Raw genomic sequence first — 25692 nt, forward strand, 5'->3', positions numbered from 1 at the left:
TGGGAAATCTCCGACATCCGACTTCAGTGAGTTCAATACAACTGGCAATTCGGGAAAATGTGTTTCGACTGGGAAAAATTGTTTTCAACGGTCATCCAACTCGGAATTCCAAGTCGGAAACGCTGGGATCATCCTAGAGCTCCGACTTCTCCGACCTGAATATCACATACGTCACGATTTGACCTCGTTTTATCCCCGAATCCCAGTGGTCATGAAAGCACCACTAGAGACGATGGATTTTTTCCCCCACTTGGTTATGAACGCAGCACTAGTAGTACTACCTTACAAAACTACAATTAATTTACCATTAATGTTTATGTACATATCTGGAGGCATATTATTTGGTATAGAGGGACATAATAAGTAAAACCATGGTTCTAGTTTTCTTGAAGCGGATGTGGAGACGAAAGTGGAGGATTGTTACAGTGTTGTTACATGGTAGTGATATGGTCATTGCTAGTAAAAGAAAGGTGGAAAATAACTCAATATATACAATATTTGAAAGTTCAAAGCGTCGAGCAACATAGGCATCTACTGAACAATTATAGACGAAATGTTTATCCTGAAAAAATGTATATTGTTCCAGAACTGTGCGAGCAAACTAAAGAAAGACACCATACGAAGTTATTTGCCAGCAACTAGCAAGCAGTCACAGCACAGTGTGGCTAGGCTAAATTAGCTAAGCTTGCCAGCTAGCTAGGAAGTATCGTCGTTTTTAATGACAACGGCAGCTAGAAAAGTACTCGAGTGACACGAAACAGGATAATTGTGCATGCGAATGGTTTAAATTAGCTCGTCTGGTTTATTGGGGAGCAAATAACGTCTGTTGCTGCATCGGGAATGTCGACCCTTCAACTCCACGGAACCCCCTGCATGTTGTAGCGACGGGCTAGCTAACGTTCTCCTGCAAATGAATGGACGTCGCAGTGGACACGGTTTGATCAACAATGTGCGCAATTTGCTAGCTAACTGCTCTCGTTTCAATGTTGATTGTCATCAACTACTCGTCGGATGAAGAGGGTTGCACTCATTTAGGCTGGAAAACTACTCAAGAACGTCATAATTAGATTGGATAACCACTGAGGCGCAACTTTAAATGGATAAAATTGGGAAATCTGGTGAAATAATGCATTATCCTGGAACATGAAGATGTTGCAACCGATGGATATTCAAAAGTGAAATCGCAAATAATGTGGAAAATCTTTATTCAGTGAATATGGAGCTTAGAATAGTTATAAATGCAATTTTTTGGGGCCATTTTTATTTTGTTGCGGGATCATATATCCCCATTTTAAAGGGGAGTGATGGGGCTTTTGACTGATCTTGTCCTGCGCCCCAGGTAGTTCTCAGCCCTGCAGTTCACGTTGCTGCACAGGAGTGTTGGTGGTGGATGCCGCCGGGCTTGGCCCAGCAATTTCCTTAAAATGGAATAGGAATGGACATTTATTTTTGATATTTTACAGTTTTGTCTTTGAGACGTCAATACAACAATATTGTCATGTCGCCCAGCTGTTGGCATATCAAGAAATTGTCTTCATTGAAATGATTTTTCTTGAGACTAAAACTATCATGAACATGAAGGAGAAGTTGCCGAAGCAACAATATCTGTGCTAATTGAAAGATGGCCTCACTCACAGATGTCAACATAATACATTTTTAACACAAGTACTATTGGCTTTTTAAATAACATTTTACAGTTGTGATTTCATCATGTCTGATTTTGCCGAATTTGTACCCCCTCCTGAGTGCCCAGTTTTTGAGCCGAGTTGGGAAGATTTTTCGGATCCACTAGGATTTATAAACAAGATTCGACCTATTGCAGAGAGAACTGGCATCTGCAAAATTCGACCGCCCGAGGTAACCTCACTGTCTCAGCTTCTGGAATATAACACATCTTCCATTTTAAGATTTACGGCTGCATTGGTTTGTGCCCTTGTTGTCATCTATTTATGGTATTTTCGGCCTAGCCCGACGCAAATTTTTAGTTGGGCAACGATATTTTACTCGTTGAATTGTTCACTTGTGGAGGTCAAATATTAGTCACATTTCTTGTTTGTTTCGCATTTTATTTTAACAATGATTTTGGATGTTTATATTTTGCCAAATAGTTAAAGTAAAGTCGTCATTTTAAAACAGCGGCCTCTATTCAGGACTCCCGTCTGTGACTCTTTGTTTTCTTTTTTGGTGTTTCCTGGACAGATCGCAACTGTTACATTCGGGATATCAAGTAAACGTTACACGAATTAGATGAGGTCTAGATACATTTTTTAACTATTAACAATTTGATATATCAACTCCTAGGTGCTTTTCATTTGATATCCAAGTCTTTGCTACATCATGACTACAATATTAACAAGATGCATGTATTTAGCTGTAAAGAGTAATATATATTTTGTATGGTTTGGGATAGGCCTACAGTAGCAGGAAGTGAACTTAACGCGCTATGTTTCATGTTTTTCATATTTGGCCTTGTGCAAATCAAATGTATGTCTATTATTGGCCATTTTGTATTTTTCTATTTTATTCCAATTTCCCACACGGAACCTTTTGAGTGATTAGGCTAAAAGCCCTTTGCCGCACTTAAACTTGCTTCTGGGATGTTTTCTTAGATTTTTTAAAGTTATTTAGCAGAGGCTCTTATCCAGAGCGACTTACAGTTAGTGAGTGCATACATTTTTCTTACTGCCCCCCGTGGGAAACAAACCCACAACCCTAGCGTTGCAAGCGCCATGCTCTACCAAGTGAGCTACAGAGGACTTTGATGCACTGTGCTCCAATATTATTTTTCTTTTGGGGATAAGTCTGTGCCCATTTTGAAGCAATTAGACTACAGCGACTTAAATTATTATTTGTGTCATATCCAGTATTCTGGTATTGTCAGATGGATTTAAACATTTTATATATATATATATATATATATATATATATATATATATATATTTTACATCCAATTTACAGGGCTGATGCTTTCCCAATCTGTATGAACACATATTCTTTATGTGAAAAGGGGATTTGAATGCTGTTATGTAATGTTTATGTTGTCAATTTGTAAGTCGCTCTGGATAAGAGCGTCTGCTAAATGATGTAAATGTAAGTATTTTCATGTCTTTTGTTGTTGCTTTTACTTCATCGTATAAAAACTGAACCAAAGTTGATCATCTGGTTTCCATTTTTCTCTTCTCTATCTTTTAGGACTGGACACCTCCTTTTGCCTGCGACATACGCAACTTCCGCTTCACTCCCAGAGTCCAGAGACTCAATGAATTGGAGGTAAGTATACTGTACCTAGTTACAACACTGTGAAGGCTATGTTGGAAATACAATTAGGTAGCCTGTATGTAGTCATTATAAGGTATAGGCCTAATTAGAGGTATTGCCTAAGTAAATTGTCAAATAGGCTAGTTATTCAGCTGAGTTTGTTGTCAGTCATTCACTGATGTATGTTATTTAACCATATGTTATTATGTCTTTTAATAAAGACCTGGTAGTCTATGAATAAACATGTTTTTTGTGAGGTAGCCTAAACGTTGGTGTGGCTGGACAGTGCAGACCTTATGTGCATTGACTGCAGCTGTCGTCACATTTTGGGGGCAGCACTCTTGAATACAATGACTGAGTTAACAGACCACTGGCCTGAATGGGTGGTAGGCCTACTTTAGGAAGGGTTTTTAGGGTCAGAAAAGTTCTAGCCTAGCCTACCTTAAGAGTTGAAAGGATATCAGTCACTGGCATGTGTAGGCTATGTCTTTACTTGGATTTCTCCTAGGATACAGCACCCAAAGACACCTCTTTATACTCCTGTTTAGAGTTGAGCCAGATTTTTCACTTGAATTTGTGTACTCTTTCCTCACCTCTCCATTGCTTTCAGGCCCTCACTCGAGTCAAGCTCAACTTCCTGGATCAGATTGCCAAGTTCTGGGAGCTGCAGGGGTCCAGGCTGCGCTTCCCTCATGTGGAGAGGAAGATCCTCGATCTTTACCAACTCAGCAAGGTAAGACCGGAGTCAGACCATTCACCTGAACAGTATACTGTGTTTAGAAACATGCAGGGTGGTGTGTTTGTGTAAGTATATTATGATTTATTTAAAACTGAGGAGTAAGTAGTGTTTGTTTTGGATTTTGTTTTAGGACAACAAAGAGGTGCTAAGTGCTGGTGTACATCTCCTTAGTATTCTGAAAATATGCTTTTTGTGTATGAGTCAACCACAACCATCTTACTAAAAAACATTGTATTTCAGATTGTCTCCTCCGAGGGAGGCTTTGAGACAGTGTGTAAGGAGAAGAGATGGTCCAAGGTGGCCAGCAGGATGAGTTTCCCCCCAGGGAAAGGTACGGGCTCTCTGCTGCGGTCCCACTTTGAGAGGATCCTCTACCCCTATGAGCTCTTCCAGTCTGGAGCCACGCTCACTGTAAGTGCTATTGGTCGACACATGCACACAAGAACATATTTGTGTCTGTGGAGTGTGAGAAATGTTTTTGTGATGTCAATAGAGGTAGTGTATTGCATCAGCCCTCTTTCGGCAAGTGTTAGTTGTGGATCATCATAGGTTTGTGCTGTGTATTCACACTTTTACATTCTTACAACTCATGTCAATACCCTGTCATGTGGTTCTTTCCTTTTGTGCTTTGCCATGCTACAGTCACATTTGTAACAGTGTTCTGTACAGAGGAGGCTGGTGGGAAGATTTATAAGAGGACGGGCTCATTGTAATGTCTGGAATAGAATCAATCCAGCCATTACAATGAGCCCGTCCTCCTATAGCTCCTCCCACCAGCCTCTTCTGGTTCTGTATCAAAACATGTAAGGGATAATCAACGAGGGGCTATGCCTTCAATGGAAAATAATGAACAACGTGGAAGGTGTGTTTCACAACGTGCTAGTGGAATGGAACTACCCTTCCACGGTGTTGCATTATTTTCCAGAGAACGCATAGAGCCTCGAGTTGATTATCCCTTTTATTCCATGGCTATATTTTTAATACAGTTGCTGCTAGGAATGTGTTCAACATCCACTGGAGTAGCTAGCAAGTTTACTAGATAGCTACAGTAGTTGCCTTGGTAACCAAACAGACTTGCTAGTTTAGCTAACCAAACCATCAGTCCTAGCTTGCTATTATGAAAATCTAATTCAACAATGCCAATAATGTTTTTAATTAGAATTTTGCTTTCAAATGCAGCTCAAACAGAACATGTAAGAATGAACTATAGCCATTGAATTCTACTGTGCAGATATACTGTGCGTTATAGGGAAATAATGCACACTCTAGAATGCCCTTCAAGCCAATCAGAAACTAGTATTCAACAATGCCATGGTATAAATGTTACTACTCCCTGCTCTATTCAACCACTCCCCAAGAATCTAGCTACCAACACCTTACACCTGCTACAGTAACACCCCCCGTAACACCACCTTGTTGTGAAGTGGGTATGTAGGCGTTCTCCTGCCTATGTTGCTGACTTTGAACTCTGCTCCCTACCCTCTCTTCCCCTCAGGGTATCCACCGCCTGTATGACGGAGAGGAGCAGGACGAGGGCATGGGGGAAGGAGGAGGGGAAGAGGAGGAGGAGGATGAAGAGGACAGAGAGAGGGACAGCCTGAGTGACGGGACTCCGAACAAGGACTGCCCGCTCCCTGAGCGACGTTCCCGCCGCCTGAAGTCCGAGGTCGGTGATGAGGTGATCACCGGAGACTGTTTTTATATTTTATTTGATCGCTTTCATTTTGATTTTCACATGGTGATTTACTAAATGATCTGCATTTTTACTCTTATGTTTTTTGCCTAACTTGTTTGGGGACTTAATGCACTGGAAATGCAATTGATGGATGGAGATACATTCTCATTAGCAAGAGGGCATTTGCAGCCTATGTGCTGGCTCTGGATGCATTAGCTACATTCTCAATAGCCAGAGAGCCTTGCGTGTGCTGTGTCTGCCCAAAGTGCCCATAACAGCAGCAGATCTCTATCTTGGCAAATCTGCTTGTCACCCTGTGTCATGGGGTCACATGGTTACTGTAATAGCATTATCTTTTCCTCTTGTGTAATTCAGCACAGCCTATTTCTTATCACAAGATCTGTAGGACGTTAGGTTGGGGATTGTAGTTTTTATATGCTGCTAACTGAGATACTGTACCCAATACTGATCTAATGTATGGATATGCCTAGAGGTCAGGGTTTCCGTTAGGAAAATGTGACATTTGACCAGCAGCATTTTAATTCGACGGACATTTAAGAAATTTACCGGACCCATATGCATTGGGTGCGTAACCTGATTAGGGCATTCACCCACGGTGCTCAGAATGACAGAAATCACATTTGGATTATGGTACTTCATATTAACAGAACATGAAAGTCGAGGATGCAACGATGTGCTTACCGAATTCTGATTTGCACTTTGAAGATGTTAGAATAACTGTCCACATTTACTTTTCCTCAGCCAACAAGACGAGTAACGAATAGCAAAATTACTAGCCTATGTCAATCTGCTATCCCCCATAGTAGAAAAGTTTAACTATTCTGTTCAGCTTGTCGAGAAAGAAATAGCCTATTCCAAACTGACTCTGGGACAGTTGTGGGACGATAGGCTACATAAAAAAAAAACACTTAAAAAAAAAAAGTTAGTCTGATGCATCAGGTCTGAAAATGTAGCTTAAAATGTTGATAAACTATTATTTCTTCACATTACACACTATTCATTCTTCACATTATAAGCGCACAAGGCAGTAGGCCACGCGCAAATGTTAGTTCCATAATGCAATTGGCGGGAAAACACAGCTGTCAAAGATTTGAAATTTAGAAAGAGGGGAGATCTAATATGCAACAACTAGCTTGGGATGCTAATATGACTAGGATTGTGCCTTTGGCTACTGGACAATGAAAGAAAGTTTATATAAAATAATTGCCTTCATGGATAGGGTCTGATTTTGGCTAGGCTACTTTGAAGCAAGGTAAGACATGCCTCATAATATGTAATAAAACGTTGAGGTTTCAAATTAAGTATATGTTTTCAAAATGCATACTGCCTCCAGCTCATTGGAAAGTGGTGTGTGAAACGCTGATGAGACCTGCCTTCTGTTGCCTATGCATTTGCTGTTTGAGATGCTGTAGCAGCAGCTCTTGGGCTGTTTTGACAGATTTTCCGCTCAAAGGCTCCATCTGTACGCGTGTGATGAATAAGATGTATAATGAATATACTGTACACGTGCCAATTTAATTCCACAACAGTATGCAAATTAACCTATAGACCGTTAAGCATTATTTCGCAAATTGCATTTTTTCTTATTCTCCCGGAAAATTAGCCGGCGGCAATTTTATTTATCGGCTTAAAAAAAAAAAGAAGAAAGTCTTACAAATTGGTGCATTCAACTTATGATAGCCAGTGGGACAACCACTTTTTTATTTTATTTTTTTTATGTGGGGGGGGGGGGGTGTGGGGTAGAAGGATTACTTTATACTATTCCAGGTATTCCTTAGAGGTAGGGTTTAAAGTGTCTCCGGAAGGTGGTCAGTGACTCCGCTGTCCTGGCGTCGTGGGGGAGCTTGTACCACCATTAGGGTGCCAGAGCAGCGAATAGCTTTGACTGGGCTGAGCGGGAACTGTGCTTCCGTAGAGGTAGGGGAGCTAGCAGGCCAGAGGTGGATGAACGTAGTGCCCTCGTTTGGGTGTAGGGTCTGATCAGAGCCTGAAGGTAAGGAGGTGCCGTTCCCCTCACAGCTCCGTAGGCAGCACCATGGTCTTGTAGTAGATGCGAGCCTCAACTGGAAGCCAGTGGAGTGTGCGGAGGAGCGGGGTGACATGAGAGAACTTGGGAAGGTTGAACACCAGACGGGCTGCAGCGTTCTGGATAAGTTGTAGGGGTTTAATGGCACAGGCAGGGAGCCCAGCCAACAGCGAGTTGCAGTAATCCAGACGGGAGATGACAAGTGCCTGGATTAGGACCTGTGCCGCTTTCTGTGTAAGGTAGGGTCGTACTCTGCGAATGTTGTAGAGCATGAACCTGCAGGATCGGGTCACCGCTTTGATGTTAGAGGAGAACGACAGGGTGTTGTTCAGGGTCACGCCAAGGTTCTTTGCACTCTGGGAGGAGGACACAACGGAGTTGTCAACCGTGATGGCTAGATCATGGAGCGGGCAGTCCTTCCCCGGGAGGAAGAGCAGCTCCGTCTTGCAGAGGTTCAGCTTGAGGTGGTGAGCCGACATCCACACTGATATGTCTGCCAGACATGCCAGAGATGCGATTCGCCACCTGGTTATCAGAAGGGGGAAAGGAGAAAATTAATTGTGTCGTCTGCGTAGCAATGATAGGAGAGACCATGTGAGGATATGACAGAGCCAAGTGACTTGGTGTATAGAGAGAATAGGAGAGGGCCTAGAACTGAGCCCTGGGGGACACCAGTGGTGAGAGCACGTGGTGCAGAGACAGATTCTCGCCACGCCACCTGGTAGGAGCGACCTGTCAGGTAGGACGCAATCCAAGAGTGAGCAGCGCCGGAGATGCCCAACTCGGAGAGGGTGGAGAGGAGGATCTGATCGTTCACAGTATCAAAGGCAGCGGATAGGTCTAGAAGGATAAGAGCAGAGGGGAGAGAGTTAGCTTTAGCTGTGCGGAGAGCCTCCGTGACACAGAGAAGAGCAGTCTCAGTTGAATGACCAGTCTTGTAACCTGACTGGTTTGGATCAAGAAGGTCATTCTGAGAGAGATTGCAGGAGAGTTGGCTAGAGACGGCACGCTCAAGAGTTTCGGTTAAAGGAAACCCTGCTAGAGGTAGTCCAGAGTTAACTTACTGTATAGTAATTGTTTTGTGTATTTTGGCATAAAGACATCCAAATGACATACAATATACAGCGACAAACATACAACATAAGCCTACAGAGGTATCACCATGGATTCATTGATTATCCAGGCCCAATATCACATCACTGTTGTTGGCTACCTTTTATTTTGAACAGCGACCCAGCTTCTGCCCCTTCATGTCCTAGATTTCCCAGCTGCAGTCAGTGGAACTCTCCAGGGGGTCAGTGGCTGATGTTTGTCATTCCAACAGGATCTAACTGTTTCCTGGACATCTTTCCAGGACTTTGCATCTGAAATAGCACCCTATTCCCTATATAGTACACTACTTTTGACCAGGGCCTGCATAGTGCTCTGGTCAAAAGTAGTGCACTAAATTACTAAAATGTAAATGTAATATAGGGAAAAGGGTGACATTTTGGACTCACCCCAGGAACGTTCCCTGATGTTGTTTTGTTATGTTTTTGTCTCCTCTCCTTCTAGCGGGAAAACAAAGAGCCCAAGACCCTGCAGATCTTTGGCAGTGGTCCCAAGATGGTTGGGTTAGAGATTGTACCGGCTGGTGAGGAACTTAGCTAGTATTTATTTCACTTCACTTACTCAAAGCAGATGCTGCAACGACAAGTGTGTGTGTTCAGGGATTTTTCTACTATAGAAACTCTTGGGCAGGCCGTCTAAGCATTTTTTCGGGACGCCCAAGTCCAAACGATTTTTATTTATTTATATTTAATCATTTTTAAATACATTTTCGGGACGTTAAAACGCTTTCAGTGTAAACGTAAACAACTAAAATAAGATAAAGTATGTAGGAAAGATAATGGCCCTATATAGTGCATTCGGAAAGTATTCAGACCCCTTCACTTTTTCCACTTTTTTTAACGTTACAGCCTTATTCTAAAATGGATGAAGAAAAAAAGCATCCTCATCAATCTACAAACAATACCCCATAATGACAAAGCGAAAACAGGTTTTTAGAAATGTTTGCTAATTTATTAAAAATAAAAAACCATTACCTTATTTACATAAATATTCAGACCCTTTGCTATGAGACTCAACATTGAGCTCTGGTGCAGCCTGTTTCCATTGATCATCCTTGAGATGTTTCTACAACTTGATTGGAGTCCACCTGTGGTAAATTCAATTGATTGGACATGATTTGGAAAGGCACACACCTGTCTATATAAGGCCCACAGTTGACGGTGCATGTCTGAGCAAAAACCAATCCATGAGGTCAAAGTAATTGTCCATAGAGCTCCGTGAAAGGATTGTGTCGAGGCACAGATCTGGGGAAGGCTTCCAAAACATTTCTGCAGCATTGCAGGTCCCCAAGAACACAGTGGCCTCCATTATTCTTCAATGGAAGAAGTTTGGAACCACCAAGACTCTTCCTAGAGCTGGCCGCTCGGCCAAACCTGAGCAATCGGTGGAGAAGGGCCTTGGACAGGGAGGTGACCAAGAACCCGATGGTCACTCTGACGGCGCTCCAGAGTTCCTCTGTAGAGATGGGAGAACCTTCCAGAAGGCCAACCAGCTCTGCAGCACTCCACCAATCAGGCCTTTATGGTAGAGTTGCCAGACGGAAGCCACTCCTCAGTAAAAGGCACATGACAGCCCGCTTGGAGTTTGCCAAAACGCACCTAAAGGACTTTTAGACCATGAGAAACAAGATTCTCTGGTCTGATGAAACCAAGATTGAACTCTGGCCTTAATGCCAAGCGTCACTTCTGGAGAAAACCAGGCACCGCTCATCACCTAGCCAATACTATCCCTACGGTGAAGCATGGTGGTTGCAGCATCATGCTTAGGGGATGTTTTTCAGTGGCAGGGACTGAGCGACTAGTCAGGATCGAGGGAAATATGAATGGAGCAAAGTACAGCGATTCTTGAAAACCTGCTCCAGAGCGCTCAGGACCTCAGACTGGGGCGACGGTTCACCTTCCAACAGGACAACGACCCTACACACATAGCCAAGACAACACAGGAGTGGCTTCGGGGCAAGACTCTGAATGTCCTTGAGTGGCCCAGCCAGAGCCCGGACTTGATCGAACAACTCTGGAGAGACCTGAAAATAGCTGTGCAGGCGACTAACCTGACAGAAAACTGCTAAATGTTCTCTCAGCTCTATGGTAGAATCCCTTGAAATTAGCTTTATTGCTGCAACGTTTCCTTTCAGCTCCATGGCAAAATGTGTAGAATTGCAGAAAATTAAACTGCAAAAATCTGTCTTGTGCGGCTGCTCGGCCATGGAAACCTACTTCGTGAAGCTCCCAACAAACGGTTATTGTGCTAACATTGCTTCCAGAGGCAGTTTGGAACTCTGCAGTGAGTGTTACAATCGAGGACAGACGATTTTTACGCACTAAGTGGTTCAGCACTCGGCAGTCCCTTTCTGTGAGCTCGTGTGGCCTACCACTTCGCGGCTGAGCCGTTGTTGCTCCTAGACATTTCCATTTCACAATACCAGCACTTACAGTTGACCGGGGCATCTCTAACAGGGCAGAAATTTGATGACCTGACTTTTTGGAAAGGTGGCATCCTATGCCGGTGCCATGTTGAAAGTCACTGCGCTTCAGTAAGGCCATTCTACTGCCAAGGTTTGTCAATGGAGATTGCATGGCTGTGTGCTCGATTTTATACACCTGTCAGCAACGGGTGTGGATGAAAATGTTGACATAAGATGAATTATTTACATCTTGACATGCTGTAAAAAAATAAAAAATTTAACAGTTCCACTTTTTCATCCCTCATTACCTTAATTACTATGATACTCCCCTCACTGTCTTCATTGGCTGCACTAATTGCACTGTTTGTCTACATAACCTGGTTCAAGCATTTACCATGTAATCCTGAAGAAGGCACTGCGTGCCAAAACGTTGGTTGCTATACCCATTCAATGTTTTGGAGCATAATTAGTGTGCAACGTTCTTTCTGTATTTTTTGGGAAAATACAAGTTGTGTAATGTTAATTCCCTCAGTATTGTAACAATTCTGTTCTCTTGTGTTCCATGAGAAGACGATGGGTTCAATAAGAGGCAGCGTCACCTGAAGGCCCAGGCCTTCGCCTTTAAGATGCGACCACGCAAAGAAACCCTGGAGGTCAACTTTGTGAGTATCACCAGTTGACTAACTCCTCTGTGTCTGTCTAATATTCTATAATAATCTCAACTTTGTAAGTATGAGTTGATTTCCACTTTTCTTCTCTTTATGTGTTGTCCTGTTCTACTCACTCACTACATTTACATTTAAGTAATTTAGCAGACACTCTTATCCAGAGCGACTAGAGTGCATTGAACAAATGAACCACTAGTATGTTTTTAGTTTCATGGACCACTTTTTGAATGGAATCATTTGACTAATTATTATTCTCTATTTCCTGTTCTAGATCCCCCAGATTGACCTGTACATGTGCCTGATGTGTGGGCGGGGCGACGAGGAGGACCGCCTCCTGCTGTGTGACGGCTGTGATGACAGCTACCACACCTTCTGTCTGATTCCGCCCCTACAGGACGTCCCCAAGGGGGACTGGCGATGCCCCAAGTGCGTCGCTGAGGTATGGAACTCTGGTGACCCTGCCACTACCCAATCCGAAGCCGATTCCTCACTTGAGAAACACACATGACAGCTAACTTGAATTTCCATGCCAATCATGCATTTATTCTATATCAATGGAAAAATGTTGCATAAGTTGTGAGTTATAATAATAATAATAATAATAATAATATGCCATTTAGCAGACGCTTTTATCCAAAGCGACTTACAGTCATGCGTGCATACATTTTTGTGTATGGGTGGTCCCGGGGATCGAACCCACTATCTTGGCGTTACAAGCGCCGTGCTCTACCAGCTGAGCTACAGAGGACCAATAATTTCTTTATTGTGTCCCTTTTGGAAAATGTATCTTAAACAGCACAACATCACCACATACAGTGGGGAAAAAAGTATTTAGTCAGCCACCAATTGTGCAAGTTCTCCCACTTAAAAAGATGAGAGAGGCCTGTAATTTTCATCATAGGTACACGTCAACTATGACAGACAAAATGAGAAAAAAAAATCCAGAAAATCACATTGTAGGATTTTTAATGAATTTATTTGCAAATTATGGTGGAAAATAAGTATTTGGTAAATAACAAAAGTTTCTCAATACTTTGTTATATACCCTTTGTTGGCAATGACACAGGTCAAACGTTTTCTGTAAGTCTTCACAAGGTGGGGACACGTCTCGCACTGCAGGATTTGAGTCCCTGGCGGCGTAGTGTGTTACTGATGGTAGGCTTTGTTACTTTGGTCCCAGCTCTCTGAAGGTCATTCACTAGGTGTGGTTCTGGGATTTTTGCTCACCGTTCTTGTGATCATTTTGACCCCACAGGGTGAGATCTTGCGTGGAGCCCCAGATCGAGGGAGATTATCAGTGGTCTTGTATGTCTTCCATTTCCTAATAATTGCTCCCACAGTTGATTTCTTCAAACCAAGCTGCTTACCTATTGCAGATTCAGTCTTCCCAGCCTGGTGCAGGTCTACAATTTAGTTTCTGGTGTCCTTTGACAGCTCCTTGGCCATAGTGGAGTTTGGAGTGTGACTGTTTGAGGTTGTGGACAGGTGTCTTTTATACTGATAACAAGTTCAAACAGGTGCCATTAATACAAGTAACGAGTGGAGGACAGAGGAGCCTCTTAAAGAAGAAGTTACAGGTCTGTGAGAGCCAGAAATCTTGCTTGTTTGTAGGTGACCAAATACTTATTTTCCACCATAATTTGCAAATAAATAAATTAAAAATCCTACAATGTGATTTTCTGGATTTTTTTCCCTCAATTTGTCTGTCATAGTTGACGTGTACCTATGATAAAAATTACAGGCCTCTCTCATCTTTTTAAGTGGGAGAACTTGCACAATTGGTGGCTGACTAAATACTTTTTTCCCCCACTGTATAGTGCATAAATACATACAACAATGTAAATCACAAGGAGTATTACAACAAGAAAAAACACGTGGAGATACAGTTCACACCTGCCTACCACGTGTTATATTTTAGCCTCCGTATGAATAGGTTGTAGTGTTTGTCAATCTGTGATGATATGGAAGTGTATGACTGATACACATAAATCATGTTGAGGAAGACTATGGGATAGGATGATGTTTTCTCACTGGCTGTCTCACCCCGTTTCACTCTACAGGAGTGCAGTAAGCCGCGAGAGGCATTTGGCTTTGAGCAAGCCGTGAGGGAGTACACCCTCCAGAGCTTTGGAGAGATGGCCGACCACTTCAAGTCAGACTACTTCAACATGCCCGTGCACGTACGTATCAAAATCAAACGGTCAACTTGAGTTATAGGCAAGAATCTAAAGAAAACGATGCTTTTGGAATACATATGTTCAGGCTATGTCTGTATCTCAAAATCAAGTCAGATGAAGTCAACCCACTTTCTTTGGGTGATATTTTCATCCTTCATGCTGTTTGAAGTTGAACACCTAACCTTTCTCTCCCACTAATGCCCAATCACATCTAAACAATGCATGTGTGTGTGTTCTCCTTCCTCTGCACCCCCAGATGGTGCCGACAGAGCTGGTGGAGAAGGAGTTCTGGCGTCTGGTGAGCTCCATCGAGGAGGATGTCATTGTGGAGTACGGAGCTGACATCAGCTCTAAGGAGGTGGGCAGCGGCTTCCCCGTCAGGGATGGCAAGAGACGGCTACTGGGAGACGAAGAGGTAACTATGCACCAACTGGGACAAAGGACCCAGGCTCTTTCGCGATAGTCTTTCGCCACCTTTTCAAAACGCATGGGAGGAGAAGATCCGTTGTTCCTACATTCGGACCTTCTCCTCTAATGCCTTTTATGGAGTAGAGCGAGGACACAATGAATCGTGGAAAGATTAATTGAGAAAGAGCCCCAGTATGAAATCCACACCCTTAACGGCTTGCTTTTATGTTACTTATGACCAATAAGTAACTTCCATCACCTCTGTCTTGTTCTTCTGTAGGAGTATGCCAACTCAGGCTGGAACCTGAACAACATGCCAGTCCTGGAGCAGTCGGTCCTTACCCACATAAACGTGGATATCTCTGGCATGAAGGTGCCCTGGCTCTACGTGGGCATGTGCTTCTCCTCCTTCTGCTGGCACATCGAGGACCACTGGAGCTACTCCATCAACTTCCTGCACTGGTAAAGTAACAAACATAAATGCCTTGTCCTAAATCAACCGCTTGCCCAAATATTTAGTAATACTGTATATTTTAGTCCAAAGGACACAAATAAATTGTCTTTCTAACACAGTCCTCAGTGGGAAGAGACAGACAAATGCACGTACAAAACAATGTTAACTGTATATAATGTTGCAATGGGTCTTAGACAATTGTACTCCCCATCTTCATTCGTCTGACTGGTTAACCGTCTTCTCTCTTTCTCTGCCTGTCTCTCCAGGGGGGAGCCTAAGACGTGGTATGGTGTCCCGGCCCACGCGGCAGAGCAGCTGGAGTCAGTGATGAAGAAGCTGGCCCCAGAGTTGTTTGACTCTCAGCCTGACCTGCTGCACCAGCTTGTCACCATCATGAATCCCAACGTCCTAATGGAGCACGGTGTGCCCGTATGTAGTGTGTGTTTCCATCAGTGGCCGTATGTATCAAGTGTTTCAGAGTAGGAGTGCTGATCTGGGAACAGTTTTGCCTATTGGATCACAATGAATACGTTTAAATGGAAAGGGCAGGGGGATCTGATCCTAGATCAGAACTCCGACTCTGAGACGCTTGATACATATGGGCCCTGGCCCCTTTTACGAGACCAAGTCTGCATTGTGTCTTTTACTGGTGTGTGTTTGTGCCACTCAGGTTTTCCGGACCAACCAGTGTGCAGGGGAGTTTGTGGTGACCTTTCCCAGAGCCTACCACAGTGGCTTCAACCAGGGATACAACTTTGCTGAGGCTGTCAACTTCTGTACCGCAGACTGGGTGAGTTTTTAACAAGTGTTTGTGTGTAAACAAATATTAACAGAATGTTGAATTGGAATTTTGAATGTTGGGTGTAGGTTTGGGCGGTATCAAGATTATCATACCTTCATACCGACCTTGTGCCATACCGGGATATTCGGTAATACCGGCACTGTTTTCAAACCCAACTGATACTCTGTAATCCAAAGGTTAGCAATGCTAACAAGTACAAGTAAAATCCCATAGCGAAAGATAACTAAAAGCTAACGAGCGCATTGCAAACATTTTAAAGTCTCTGACCTAAACTATACAAGTAACTCAAAAATGATACTCACAGTTTGCTGCACGCACAAAACAAATATTAGACAGCAAGGCTTTTGATCCAGGAGGGGATTCTCTGCTGTTACCAAGTGAATGCTTGATTATGGAAGAAGCTAACCACTTAGCTAACTAGCTACTATATTAGCAAACCAATTGCACAACTTCAGAGCATTTAGCACATTTTAGACAGTTAACTTGGTTCTAAGATATCTAGCTGGCAAACATTTAGTTGTGAATTCCATACTGTAACTAGATCACCTGGCGCATGTTGCACAACAGTGAGTGACTCACAAGGCTGCGGTCTCGTAGTTCTGTGCTTGTAAACAAACACAACGTGACTGGGGACTACCGTTAAGCTTCATAATGAAAAATTATGTGACGGGTGAAATGGAAGAACGCAATCTTCTTTATCTCCTAACGTATTGCACAAGTTGACTGCAGGTATTTACTTAAGTAGCTACAAATATTAAAATGTCAATGTTATTGACGGTATTGGAAAACCATCCCGTGGCTATTTGCAAATACCCTGGTATACTGCCCAAGCCTAGTTGGGAGCTTAAGTAAGTCAAGTATTTTATACCCATCTTACTGTCTTGGTGAATCAATCAGCTTAGATATTCCCCTTCCAATGCGCTCTTTGCTTCCCCTTGATGTTTTGACGAGGCGAGGAGAAAAGATCCAAGGAATCGATTAAAGACTTTTGACATTCTCTCTCTCTCTCTCGGTCTGTGTCTCTCTCTCTCTCTGTCTCTGTGTGTCCCCTTCCCCTTCCAGCTCCCGATGGGTCGTCAGTGTGTGGCCCACTACCGGCGGCTCCACCGCTACTGTGTCTTCTCCCACGAGGAGTTGCTGTGCAAGATGGCTGCCGACCCCGAGAGCCTGGACGTGGAGCTGGCTGCTGCAGTCTTCAGAGAGATGGGAGATATGATGGAGGAAGAGACACGGCTCAGACAGGCCGTGCAGGAGATGGTGAGGGACAGGGCCCAGGGGGATTACTATATAAACAACTTTTTGCCACCTTAGGAGAACTTTACAGGAGGGCCAGGATTGAGGATGAAGTAATGCAAGCAGGGTTTACTTGGGAATACATTATGATGGTACACTATCAAACAATATGTTGACATCACACGATCCCAAAGATATGTTTCAAATGATTTCCTATCACACCAAAAGTGAATCAATTACGTAATTTCACATTCGTCCTCCCAGTCTAGTTGAAGTGGATTGTTTTCTGATTGCGATTTCCCTCCGTGTCTACAGGGTGTTCTGTCCTCTGAGCATGAGGTGTTTGAGCTGGTCCCTGATGACGAGCGGCAGTGTCAGAAGTGTAAGACCACCTGTTTCCTGTCGGCTCTGACGTGTCCCTGCAGCCCAGAGCGCCTTGTCTGTCTGCACCACGCCAAGGAGCTCTGTGACTGTCCCATGGGAAACAAGTGTCTACGGTAAGGAGTACAGCTGTGTGATATGGACAACAATCCATATGGAACGATAAATTCATAACAATGTGCACCAGTTTTTTTTTTTAAATTATCCTTTAAACTACTACTAGTTTAATGGTTGTATCTATCAATTGTCCTATTAACAATCACCCATATTAACACATTTATTTCATTTCAAACTTCACATTTATCTAGTGTAGGCTACTTATCGTAATGAACGATAAGTGATTGGTGTGGTCGCTGTCGATAATTTTCGGCTTATCGTCCCAGCTCTACTAAGGAGAGAGGGGTGGGTGTGTGGGTTGGTGTTTGGGTGGGTCGGTGAGTGAATAAAATGAATTTAAGGAGTGTCTCCGGTGAGAAGGGATGGATGGATGGATGGATGAATGAAGTAGAGGAGTTATGAACTCTGAACTGCTCAGAAGCCCCCATAAGAGCCCACTGATGAATTATAGTTTTTTTTACCGGTCATTGCATCAGTGAGGACTTGGGTGTAGTTTCACTGACCCAGAATCAATCTAATCTCCATTGAAAGTTGCTTTTTAATTCATGAATAGGTTTAATCTGGGTCAATTTAACCCCATATAGCAATCAATATTAAATAGATGCTGACACTCCAGTCTCTTTGTATTCCAGCTACCGGTATGATCTGGAGGAGTTTCCCTCCATGCTGTATGGGGTGAAGTCCAGAGCCCAGTCCTATGACACCTGGGCCAAGCGGGTCACTGAGGCCTTGGCTGCTGACCACAAGAACAAGAAAGGTAGGAGGACTATCTGTACTGTAAATGTGGAAATACTCTGCACTTTATTAGAACAATTGTACTACGATTCCCCATGCCTCATATCGCTCTCCTCTATTCTTCCATCTTTCTCTCTCCTTTCTCTCCTGTCTGTCTCTGTCCCTCTCCCTTTGTCAGACCTGATAGAGTTGAAGGTTCTTCTGGAGGATGCAGAGGACAGGAAGTACCCAGAGAACAGTCTGTTCCGTCGGCTCAGAGAGATGGTGAAGGAGGCCGAAACTTGCTCCTCTGTGGCCCAGCTACTGCTCAGCCGCAAGCAGAGGCACAGGTCAGTAGAGGACAGATACACACACACACACACACTGCTGTTATGTCACACTAAAGTTGATGTCCCTGTTCTCTTCCCTTCTCCCGAATTGTGCACTTACACACTCCACACCAAGGAATTAAAATCATTGAATTGGTGCAAGCATTCTCCTTCATTGTTTTTACACCGTTGCATCTGTGAGGGAGAGTGTGCTAGTGCACACTTTGGGAGAAGGGTAGCAAATCGGGACATAACCATTTAACATTTATCCCCCTACCTGTGAGTAATAAATCAACTCAAAGTATTTCTCTCTGTATTCCAGTACCAGGCAGCGTCCAGAGAGCAGCAGGACTCGTAACAAGCTGACAGTGGAGGAGCTGAAAGTCTTCGTAGAGCAGCTGTTCAAACTGCCCTGTGTCATCGGACAGGCTCGACAGGTCAAAGTAAGTCCCAAACCTAATACAGTCACTTGCCATTCTTAACAGATGTACAGTAATTATCCTCCTCTGACATCCTACTATATGTGTATTACATCACTGAAGTTGACCTGTCCCCAAACCAGTATTTGTTGATTAGTAGTCCTTGATTGTTAGTATATAACACCGTATCCTTCATCCCTTCATCCCTCTCTCCCTCCCTCCCTAGGAGTTACTAGAGAATGTGGAGGACTTCCATGAGAGAGCCCAGGTAGCCCTGGCTGACGAGCTGCCTGACTCCTCCAAGCTGCAGGCCCTGCTAGACCTGGGTGGAGGTCTGGATGTGGAACTACCTGAGCTGCCCAGGCTCAAACAGGAGCTGCAGCAGGCCCGCTGGCTGGATGAGGTGATGCCTATTGATATTATTGTGTATTAGCGTAGTGTTTTACCTCATAGTTTGTTTGTGTGCTTTCTTCAGCAGTCTAAAATCATTTTTGCTGCGAGAGAAAAAATATTAAATTGAAACGTTTTGTTATGATTAGGTGCGTGTGACGCTGGCAGAGCCCCACCGGGTGACCCTGGAGCTGATGAAGCGGCTGATAGACTCTGGGGTGGGGCTGGCACCACACCATGCTGTGGAGAAGGCCATGGCTGAGTTGCAGGAGATACTCACTGTGTCAGAGAGATGGGAGGACAAGGCCCGCGCATGCCTACAGGCCAGGTAATGATGTTGATACACATTACACACCTATAGTACAGTTTTCTCATCTGCCTACAGGCCAGGTAAATGAGAATATGATAATGCTGTTCTTTAGTTACCTGCCTATAGCTTTGGTGTCATGCTTGGGTCGTGTTCAATAGGGTACACCTTCGCAAATTGTTTTAGCAAATCTGTCTTCTTACTGGACAAGTTCAGGTAGTACCTCCCGGTTTCACTCAATTTCAAAATGTTTTATCCCTTCTGAACGTGACCCAATTCCTGTTTTAGCATATTGCATCAAAGGATGCCTGTAACTGTGAGATGAATGTCTCTTAATCCATTCTTTCTTGTCTCTCTCCTCTCCCAGGCCTCGGCACAGCATGCTAACCCTGGAGAGCATCGTGATAGAGGCCAGGAACATCCCGGCCTACCTGCCCAACGTCCTGGCCCTCCGAGAGGCTCTGCACAAGGCCAAGGAGTGGAGCGCCAAGGTGGATGCCATTCAGGTAGTGTCGCGTCGCACGGTAATTACTGATAAGTATAGATTCAATTTGTGATGTATATAGATGTAGCTACAGTATAGGCAGGCATCTCTCAATATTTGTCTGTAATGCGCTCTGCTCGGTTTATATGCAATAGAATGGCCTGGTCATTTGTTAGAAGCTTACATTAGCTAGGTTTCCATCAATTTGTGGAAAGATTTTCAAGCGGGGGCCTCCCGAGTGGCGCAACGGTCTAAGGCACTGCATCGCGTCACTACAGCCCCGGGTTCGATCCCAGGCTGTCACAGCCGGCCTTGACCGGGAGACCCATGAGGCGGCGCACAATTGGCCCAGCGTTGTCCGGGTTAGGGGAGGGCTTGGGACAAGACTGTAACTACCAATTGGATATCACGAAATTGGGGAGGAAAAAGGTGTAAAACAAAACAAAAATATTCATGCAAATATTCTAATATTCGCACCAAAAAATATGCACATTTTACCAGCAGATGACTGTTTCCATCAAACTGGCTTCTTGCGAATTAAAAGCTGTGCTTAATGACGTAGTGCAAATAAAAAGCACGTAACTTTTCATTTACCGAATAAAAAAACAGACGTACGATGTGTTTCCATCCCATTTTTAACTCTGTCGATGGTTTTGCCACAAAGTCTGCGATAAACAGCGAATGTGCCCGATCTGGTCTTGGCACGTGCGCTCTAGCAAACAGCTCGAAGATACAGAGCAGAGGGTAGACTTTAGATCATTTTTATTTATTGACAGCCAAGCACCGATTATGTCACCAGCATAAAATTAAGAACCTCAATATTTATTGGAAAGAAGCATCACGCTCATCATCACTGTGCACTTTCCCCACCCTGTGAAGTTCATCATAATTTATTTTAAATGTAGCCTAATAAACTGTGCAGTGTGCATGTTTTTCCAAGTCATAGTGGGAGGACCACACAACCATATCATCTCGTGACTACAAGTTTACTGCGACATGATGGTTATACCATCAACAAATCCGCATCAAAGCGTTTCCACTACATTTGTCACATGATCTATTTCACCGACAAAACAATTTTCCCCTGTCTAGCGTATTTTGTTCTGTCGACGTTTGGAAAGTTTACAGGCAATTATACTGTTTCCATCAGGCCTGTCGTGAGTTTTTTATTATTTTTAAAATGTATTTTATATATCCGACAGGAACTTTACTTGCATGTAAATAGTTGGATGGAAACATGGTTATTGTTACCAGATAAGTTTGTAATTTATCTTGTTGTCAGAACATGAATGATACATGTGAATGGGAAGGTTCATACTGTGTGATGCATTACGTACTTTCTTTTGACAATGATGATTAATTTCCCTTTATGTTTCCCCTGTGTATCTCCCTCCCTCCAGAGTGGCAGTAACTATGCATACCTGGAGCAGTTGGAGAGCCTGCTGGCGAGGGGTCGCTCCATCCCCGTCCGGCTTGACCCCCTGCCCCAGGTCGAATCCCAGGTGGCCTCGGCCCGCGCCTGGAGGGAGAGGACTGCACGTACCTTCCTCAAGAAGAACTCCACCTACACCCTGCTTCAGGTAAGGCGTAATACCCTGGGTTGGGCTGTACCTAGGCACTGAGAAATAATGAATGAGTATGTCTCTGAGATAGTGGTTTGAAAGATTTTTCCAACCAAGCAGCCCTTTTCAGACTATGCTAACCCCAGAGTGCAATATGAGATATTTGCGTAAGCTATGGTGCAGAAGTTGGTGGACCACCATACGCAAATTGTTGTGAATTCCATCTGTCTATACTGTAGGTAGTTGGGAATAGGGTCCAATATTATCATAGGACTAGTAGTTTGATAACATCTGTGCTAATCTCTATTCTCTGTGTGTTGTCTCTCTTAGGTCCTTAGTCCGCGTGTGGATATTGGTATCTATGGCAACAGCAAGAGCAAACGCAAACGAGTCAAGGAGCTCCTTGAGAAGGAGAGAGGAGGTCTGGACCTGGAGGTTCTCAGCGACCTGGACGAGAGTTACGAAGACGCCTGCGACCCGGCCACCGTCGTAGCGGCATTCAAATCCAAGGAGCAGAAAGAGGTTGAGGCCATCCACTCCCTCCGAGCCGCCAACCTGGCTAAGATGGCCATGGCTGACCGTATCGAGGAAGTCAAGTTCTGTCTGTGTCGTAAGACCGCCAGTGGGTTTATGCTGCAGTGTGAACTGTGCAAGGACTGGTTCCACGGAGCCTGCGTGCCGTTACCGAAAACAGGCTCCCAGAAGAAGCTCGTGGGCTCGGCCGGTTGGCAGAGCAACAGCAAGGAGGTCAAGTTCCTGTGCCCGTTGTGCCAGCGGTCACGGCGCCCGCGTCTGGAGACCATCCTGTCTCTCCTGGTGTCCCTCCAGAAGCTGCCGGTCCGTCTGCCCGAAGGGGAGGCCCTACAGTGCCTGACGGAGAGGGCCATGGGCTGGCAGGTAGGGATGAGTTCAAGTTTTCAGAATCAATTATTTGACGGTCGCTAGGGTTAATTAATCGAAGTTTAGTTTATAATCTGAGTTTTCCCTGCAAAACATGCATATTCTGAATCAAAACATAATCTTGTTTATTTAAACTATCGCTGTTCATCAATGGAATAGATGAATCTAACTCATCTCTACTTGCAGGACCGCGCCAGGCAGGCCCTGGCTACAGACGAGCTGTCCTCGGCCCTGGCCAAGCTGTCGGTGCTCAGTCAGAGGATGGTAGAACAGGCTGCCCGGGAGAAGACAGAGAAGATTATCAATGCTGAGCTGCAGAAGGCTGCCGCAAACCCAGACCTGCAGGTAAGAGATGAATTTTTCCGTATGGTACTCAGAGCCATATATAGAGAGATTGGAGGCGCTAACATTTTTTATTTTATTTTTTTATTTCACCTTTATTTAACCAGGTAAACCAGTTGAGAACAAGTTCTCATTTACAACTGTGACCTGGCCAAGATAAAGCAAAGCAGTGCGATAAAAACAACAACACAGAGTTACATATGGGGTAAAACAAAACAAAGTCAAAAAAATACAACAGAAATACATATATATACAGTGTGTGCAAATTTAGCAAGTTATGGAGGTAAGGCAATAAAATAGGCTATAGTGCAAAATAATTACAATTAGTATTAACACTGGAATGATAGATGTGCAAGAGATGATGTGCAAATAGAGATACTGGGGTACAAATGAGCAAAATAAATAACAATATAGGGATGAGGTAGTTGGGCGGGCTAATTTCAGATGGGCTGTGTACAGGTGCAGTGATCGGTAAGGTGCTCTGACAACTGATGCTTAAAGATAGTGAGGGAGATAAGTGTCTCCAGCTTCAGAGATTTTTGCAATTTGTTCCAGTCATTGGCAGCAGAGAACTGGAAGGAATTGCGGCCAAAGGAGGTGTTGGCTTTGGGGATGACCAGTGAGATATACCCGCTGGAGCGCAGACTACGGGTGGGTGTTGCTATGGTGACCAATGAGCTAAGATAAGGCGGGGATTTGCCTAGCAGTGATTTATAGATGGCCTGGAGCCAGTGGGTTTGGCGACGAATATGTAGTGAGGACCAGCCAACAAGAGCGTACAGGTCACAGTGGTGGGTATTATATGGGGCTTTGGAGACAAAACGGATGGCACTGTGATAGACTACATCCAATTTGCTGAGTAGAGTGTTGGAGGCTATTTTGTAAATGACATCGCCGAAGTCAAGGATCGGTAGGATAGTCAGTTTTACGAGGGCATGTTTGGCAGCATGAGTGAAGGCGGCTTTGTTGCGAAATAGGAAACCGATTCTAGATTTAACTTTGGATTGGAGATTCTTAATGTGAGTCTGGAAGGAGAGTTTACAGTCTAACCAGACACCTAGATATTTGTAGTTGTCCACATACTCTAGGTCAGACCCGTCGAGAGTAGTGATTCTAGTCGGGTGGGCGGGTGCAAGCAGCGTTCGGTTGAAGAGCATGCATTTAGTTTTACTAGTGTTTAAGAGCAGTTGGAGGCTACTGAAGGAGTGTTGTATGGAATTGAAGCTCGTTTGGAGGTTTGTTAACACAGCGTCCAATGAAGGGCCAGATGTATACAAAATGGTGTCGTCTGCGTAGAGGTGGATCTGAGAGTCACCAGCAGCAAGAGCGACGTCATTGATATACACAGAGAAAAGAGTCGGCCCAAGAATTGAACCCTGTGGCACCCCCATAGAGACATGGCGTCAAGTGTAAAAGTTGGCCATTATCTCTCTATATGGCTCTCATGATCAGTCATTCCTCTAAACAAGATGCTCAGGGATAAGGTAAGTCATGAGACTGACGTGTTTTTTTTCATGTCCTCTCCTTCTCTTCCTTCTTGTTTGTTCAGTGCATTAGAGAGCGAAAAACTGAGAGATTGGTTCCACGGTAGTGATTTTACTACTGATGAGAAGGAACAGAATGACTGTGACTTCTGTTCTCTCCGTAGGGTCACATCCAGACGTTCCAGCAGGCAGGGTTCAGCAGGGCAGCGTCGCCACGTCAGTCTGTCGACTACGATGACGAGGAGACGGACTCAGACGAGGACATCCGGGAAACATATGGCTACGACATGAAGGTACTGTGGTGTGGGCTATGGAGAGTTTTCTCAAACATTTTTATATCAAAAATACCTGTTGAATAAAACCAAATACTACTGTATAGCTGCTAGTTTTCTGTAGGCAATGTTTTAGCAGGAGTGGTAACAAAGCCAGTAAAGCATTACTATTCAATTTATCTCATGCAAAGACACAGCACTTAGCAAATCCTGCTTTTCTAGCACTGTGTCCTCACCTGCCCCACTTTTTCGCGCTGTGTGTGTGTGTGTGTGTGTCAGGACCCAGGTGAGATGAAGCCGTACCTGTTTTGTGATGAGGAGATCCCTGTCAAGTCAGAGGAAGTAGTCAGTCACATGTGGCCCACAACACCCTCCTTCTGCGCTGAACACGCTTACTCCTCTGCCTCCAAGTCCTGCCCGCAGAGTAAGACATGGCATGTAATCTATGGCTACACAAACTCTCTGTCTCCCTGTTATACTTAAAATAGGAACTTATAAATGTGTCATCCATTAATTTTATGTTCTGGAGTATTGTTTCCTTTCCTTATGTGAATTGTCTTTGGGACCTTATTTAGAAACGAGAATGTCAAGGTACATAAAACTATACATGTAGATATTGATAAGGTAAATGTGTGTTTCATTGGTTGATTGATGAATCCTTCTCCCCTCTACCCTCCAGATCAGGGCACCCCCAGGAAGCAGCCCAGAAAGACCCCACTGGTGCCCCGCTCCCTGGAGCCCCCTGTGCTGGAGCTGTCCCCTCCGGCCAAGGCCCAGCTGGAGGAGCTGATGATGGTGGGGGACCTGCTGGAGGTGTCCCTGGACGAGACCCAGCACATCTGGAGGATTCTGGAGGCCACACACCCTCCCTCTGAGGAGAGGTTCCTACAGGTCATGGAGGTAGGAGAGGCACTGGTTTATACACTTCTTTTCTATACTGAACAAAAATATAAACGCAACATGTAAAGTGACAGGTGTGGCATATCAAGAAGCTAATTTTAAAAAGCATGATCATT

General features: G+C 44.2%; 1 protein-coding gene across 4 annotated transcripts in view; it reads left to right on the forward strand.

The window, feature by feature from the left end:
- Positions 1 to 260: 260 nt before the first annotated feature.
- Positions 261 to 25692, forward strand: part of LOC121581243 (lysine-specific demethylase 5A) — a 31173-nt gene continuing 5741 nt past the window's right edge. Inside the window, exons 1-27 of one of the 4 annotated variants that reach the window (XM_041896733.2) lie at positions 261 to 1857; positions 3193 to 3270; positions 3869 to 3991; positions 4238 to 4408; positions 5493 to 5675; positions 9274 to 9352; positions 11804 to 11895; positions 12173 to 12340; positions 13962 to 14081; positions 14335 to 14493; positions 14767 to 14948; positions 15207 to 15369; positions 15611 to 15730; positions 16805 to 16999; positions 17291 to 17472; positions 18106 to 18230; positions 18387 to 18537; positions 18839 to 18959; positions 19162 to 19338; positions 19475 to 19653; positions 20000 to 20156; positions 21517 to 21696; positions 22009 to 22575; positions 22765 to 22923; positions 24569 to 24697; positions 24956 to 25100; positions 25356 to 25576. In XM_041896733.2, coding sequence (XP_041752667.1) covers positions 1711 to 1857; positions 3193 to 3270; positions 3869 to 3991; positions 4238 to 4408; positions 5493 to 5675; positions 9274 to 9352; positions 11804 to 11895; positions 12173 to 12340; positions 13962 to 14081; positions 14335 to 14493; positions 14767 to 14948; positions 15207 to 15369; positions 15611 to 15730; positions 16805 to 16999; positions 17291 to 17472; positions 18106 to 18230; positions 18387 to 18537; positions 18839 to 18959; positions 19162 to 19338; positions 19475 to 19653; positions 20000 to 20156; positions 21517 to 21696; positions 22009 to 22575; positions 22765 to 22923; positions 24569 to 24697; positions 24956 to 25100; positions 25356 to 25576 — 4473 coding nt within the window. In that variant the 5' untranslated portion in view covers positions 261 to 1710. The remainder of the gene's footprint in view (positions 1858 to 3192; positions 3271 to 3868; positions 3992 to 4237; positions 4409 to 5492; positions 5676 to 9273; positions 9353 to 11803; positions 11896 to 12172; positions 12341 to 13961; positions 14082 to 14334; positions 14494 to 14766; positions 14949 to 15206; positions 15370 to 15610; positions 15731 to 16804; positions 17000 to 17290; positions 17473 to 18105; positions 18231 to 18386; positions 18538 to 18838; positions 18960 to 19161; positions 19339 to 19474; positions 19654 to 19999; positions 20157 to 21516; positions 21697 to 22008; positions 22576 to 22764; positions 22924 to 24568; positions 24698 to 24955; positions 25101 to 25355; positions 25577 to 25692) is intronic. The other 3 variants (XM_041896735.2, XM_041896734.2, XM_041896736.2) reach the window with 3 other exon arrangements.

This window comes from Coregonus clupeaformis, chromosome 14 (genome assembly GCF_020615455.1).
Source record: "Coregonus clupeaformis isolate EN_2021a chromosome 14, ASM2061545v1, whole genome shotgun sequence".
Classification (NCBI taxonomy): Eukaryota; Metazoa; Chordata; class Actinopteri; order Salmoniformes; family Salmonidae; genus Coregonus; species Coregonus clupeaformis.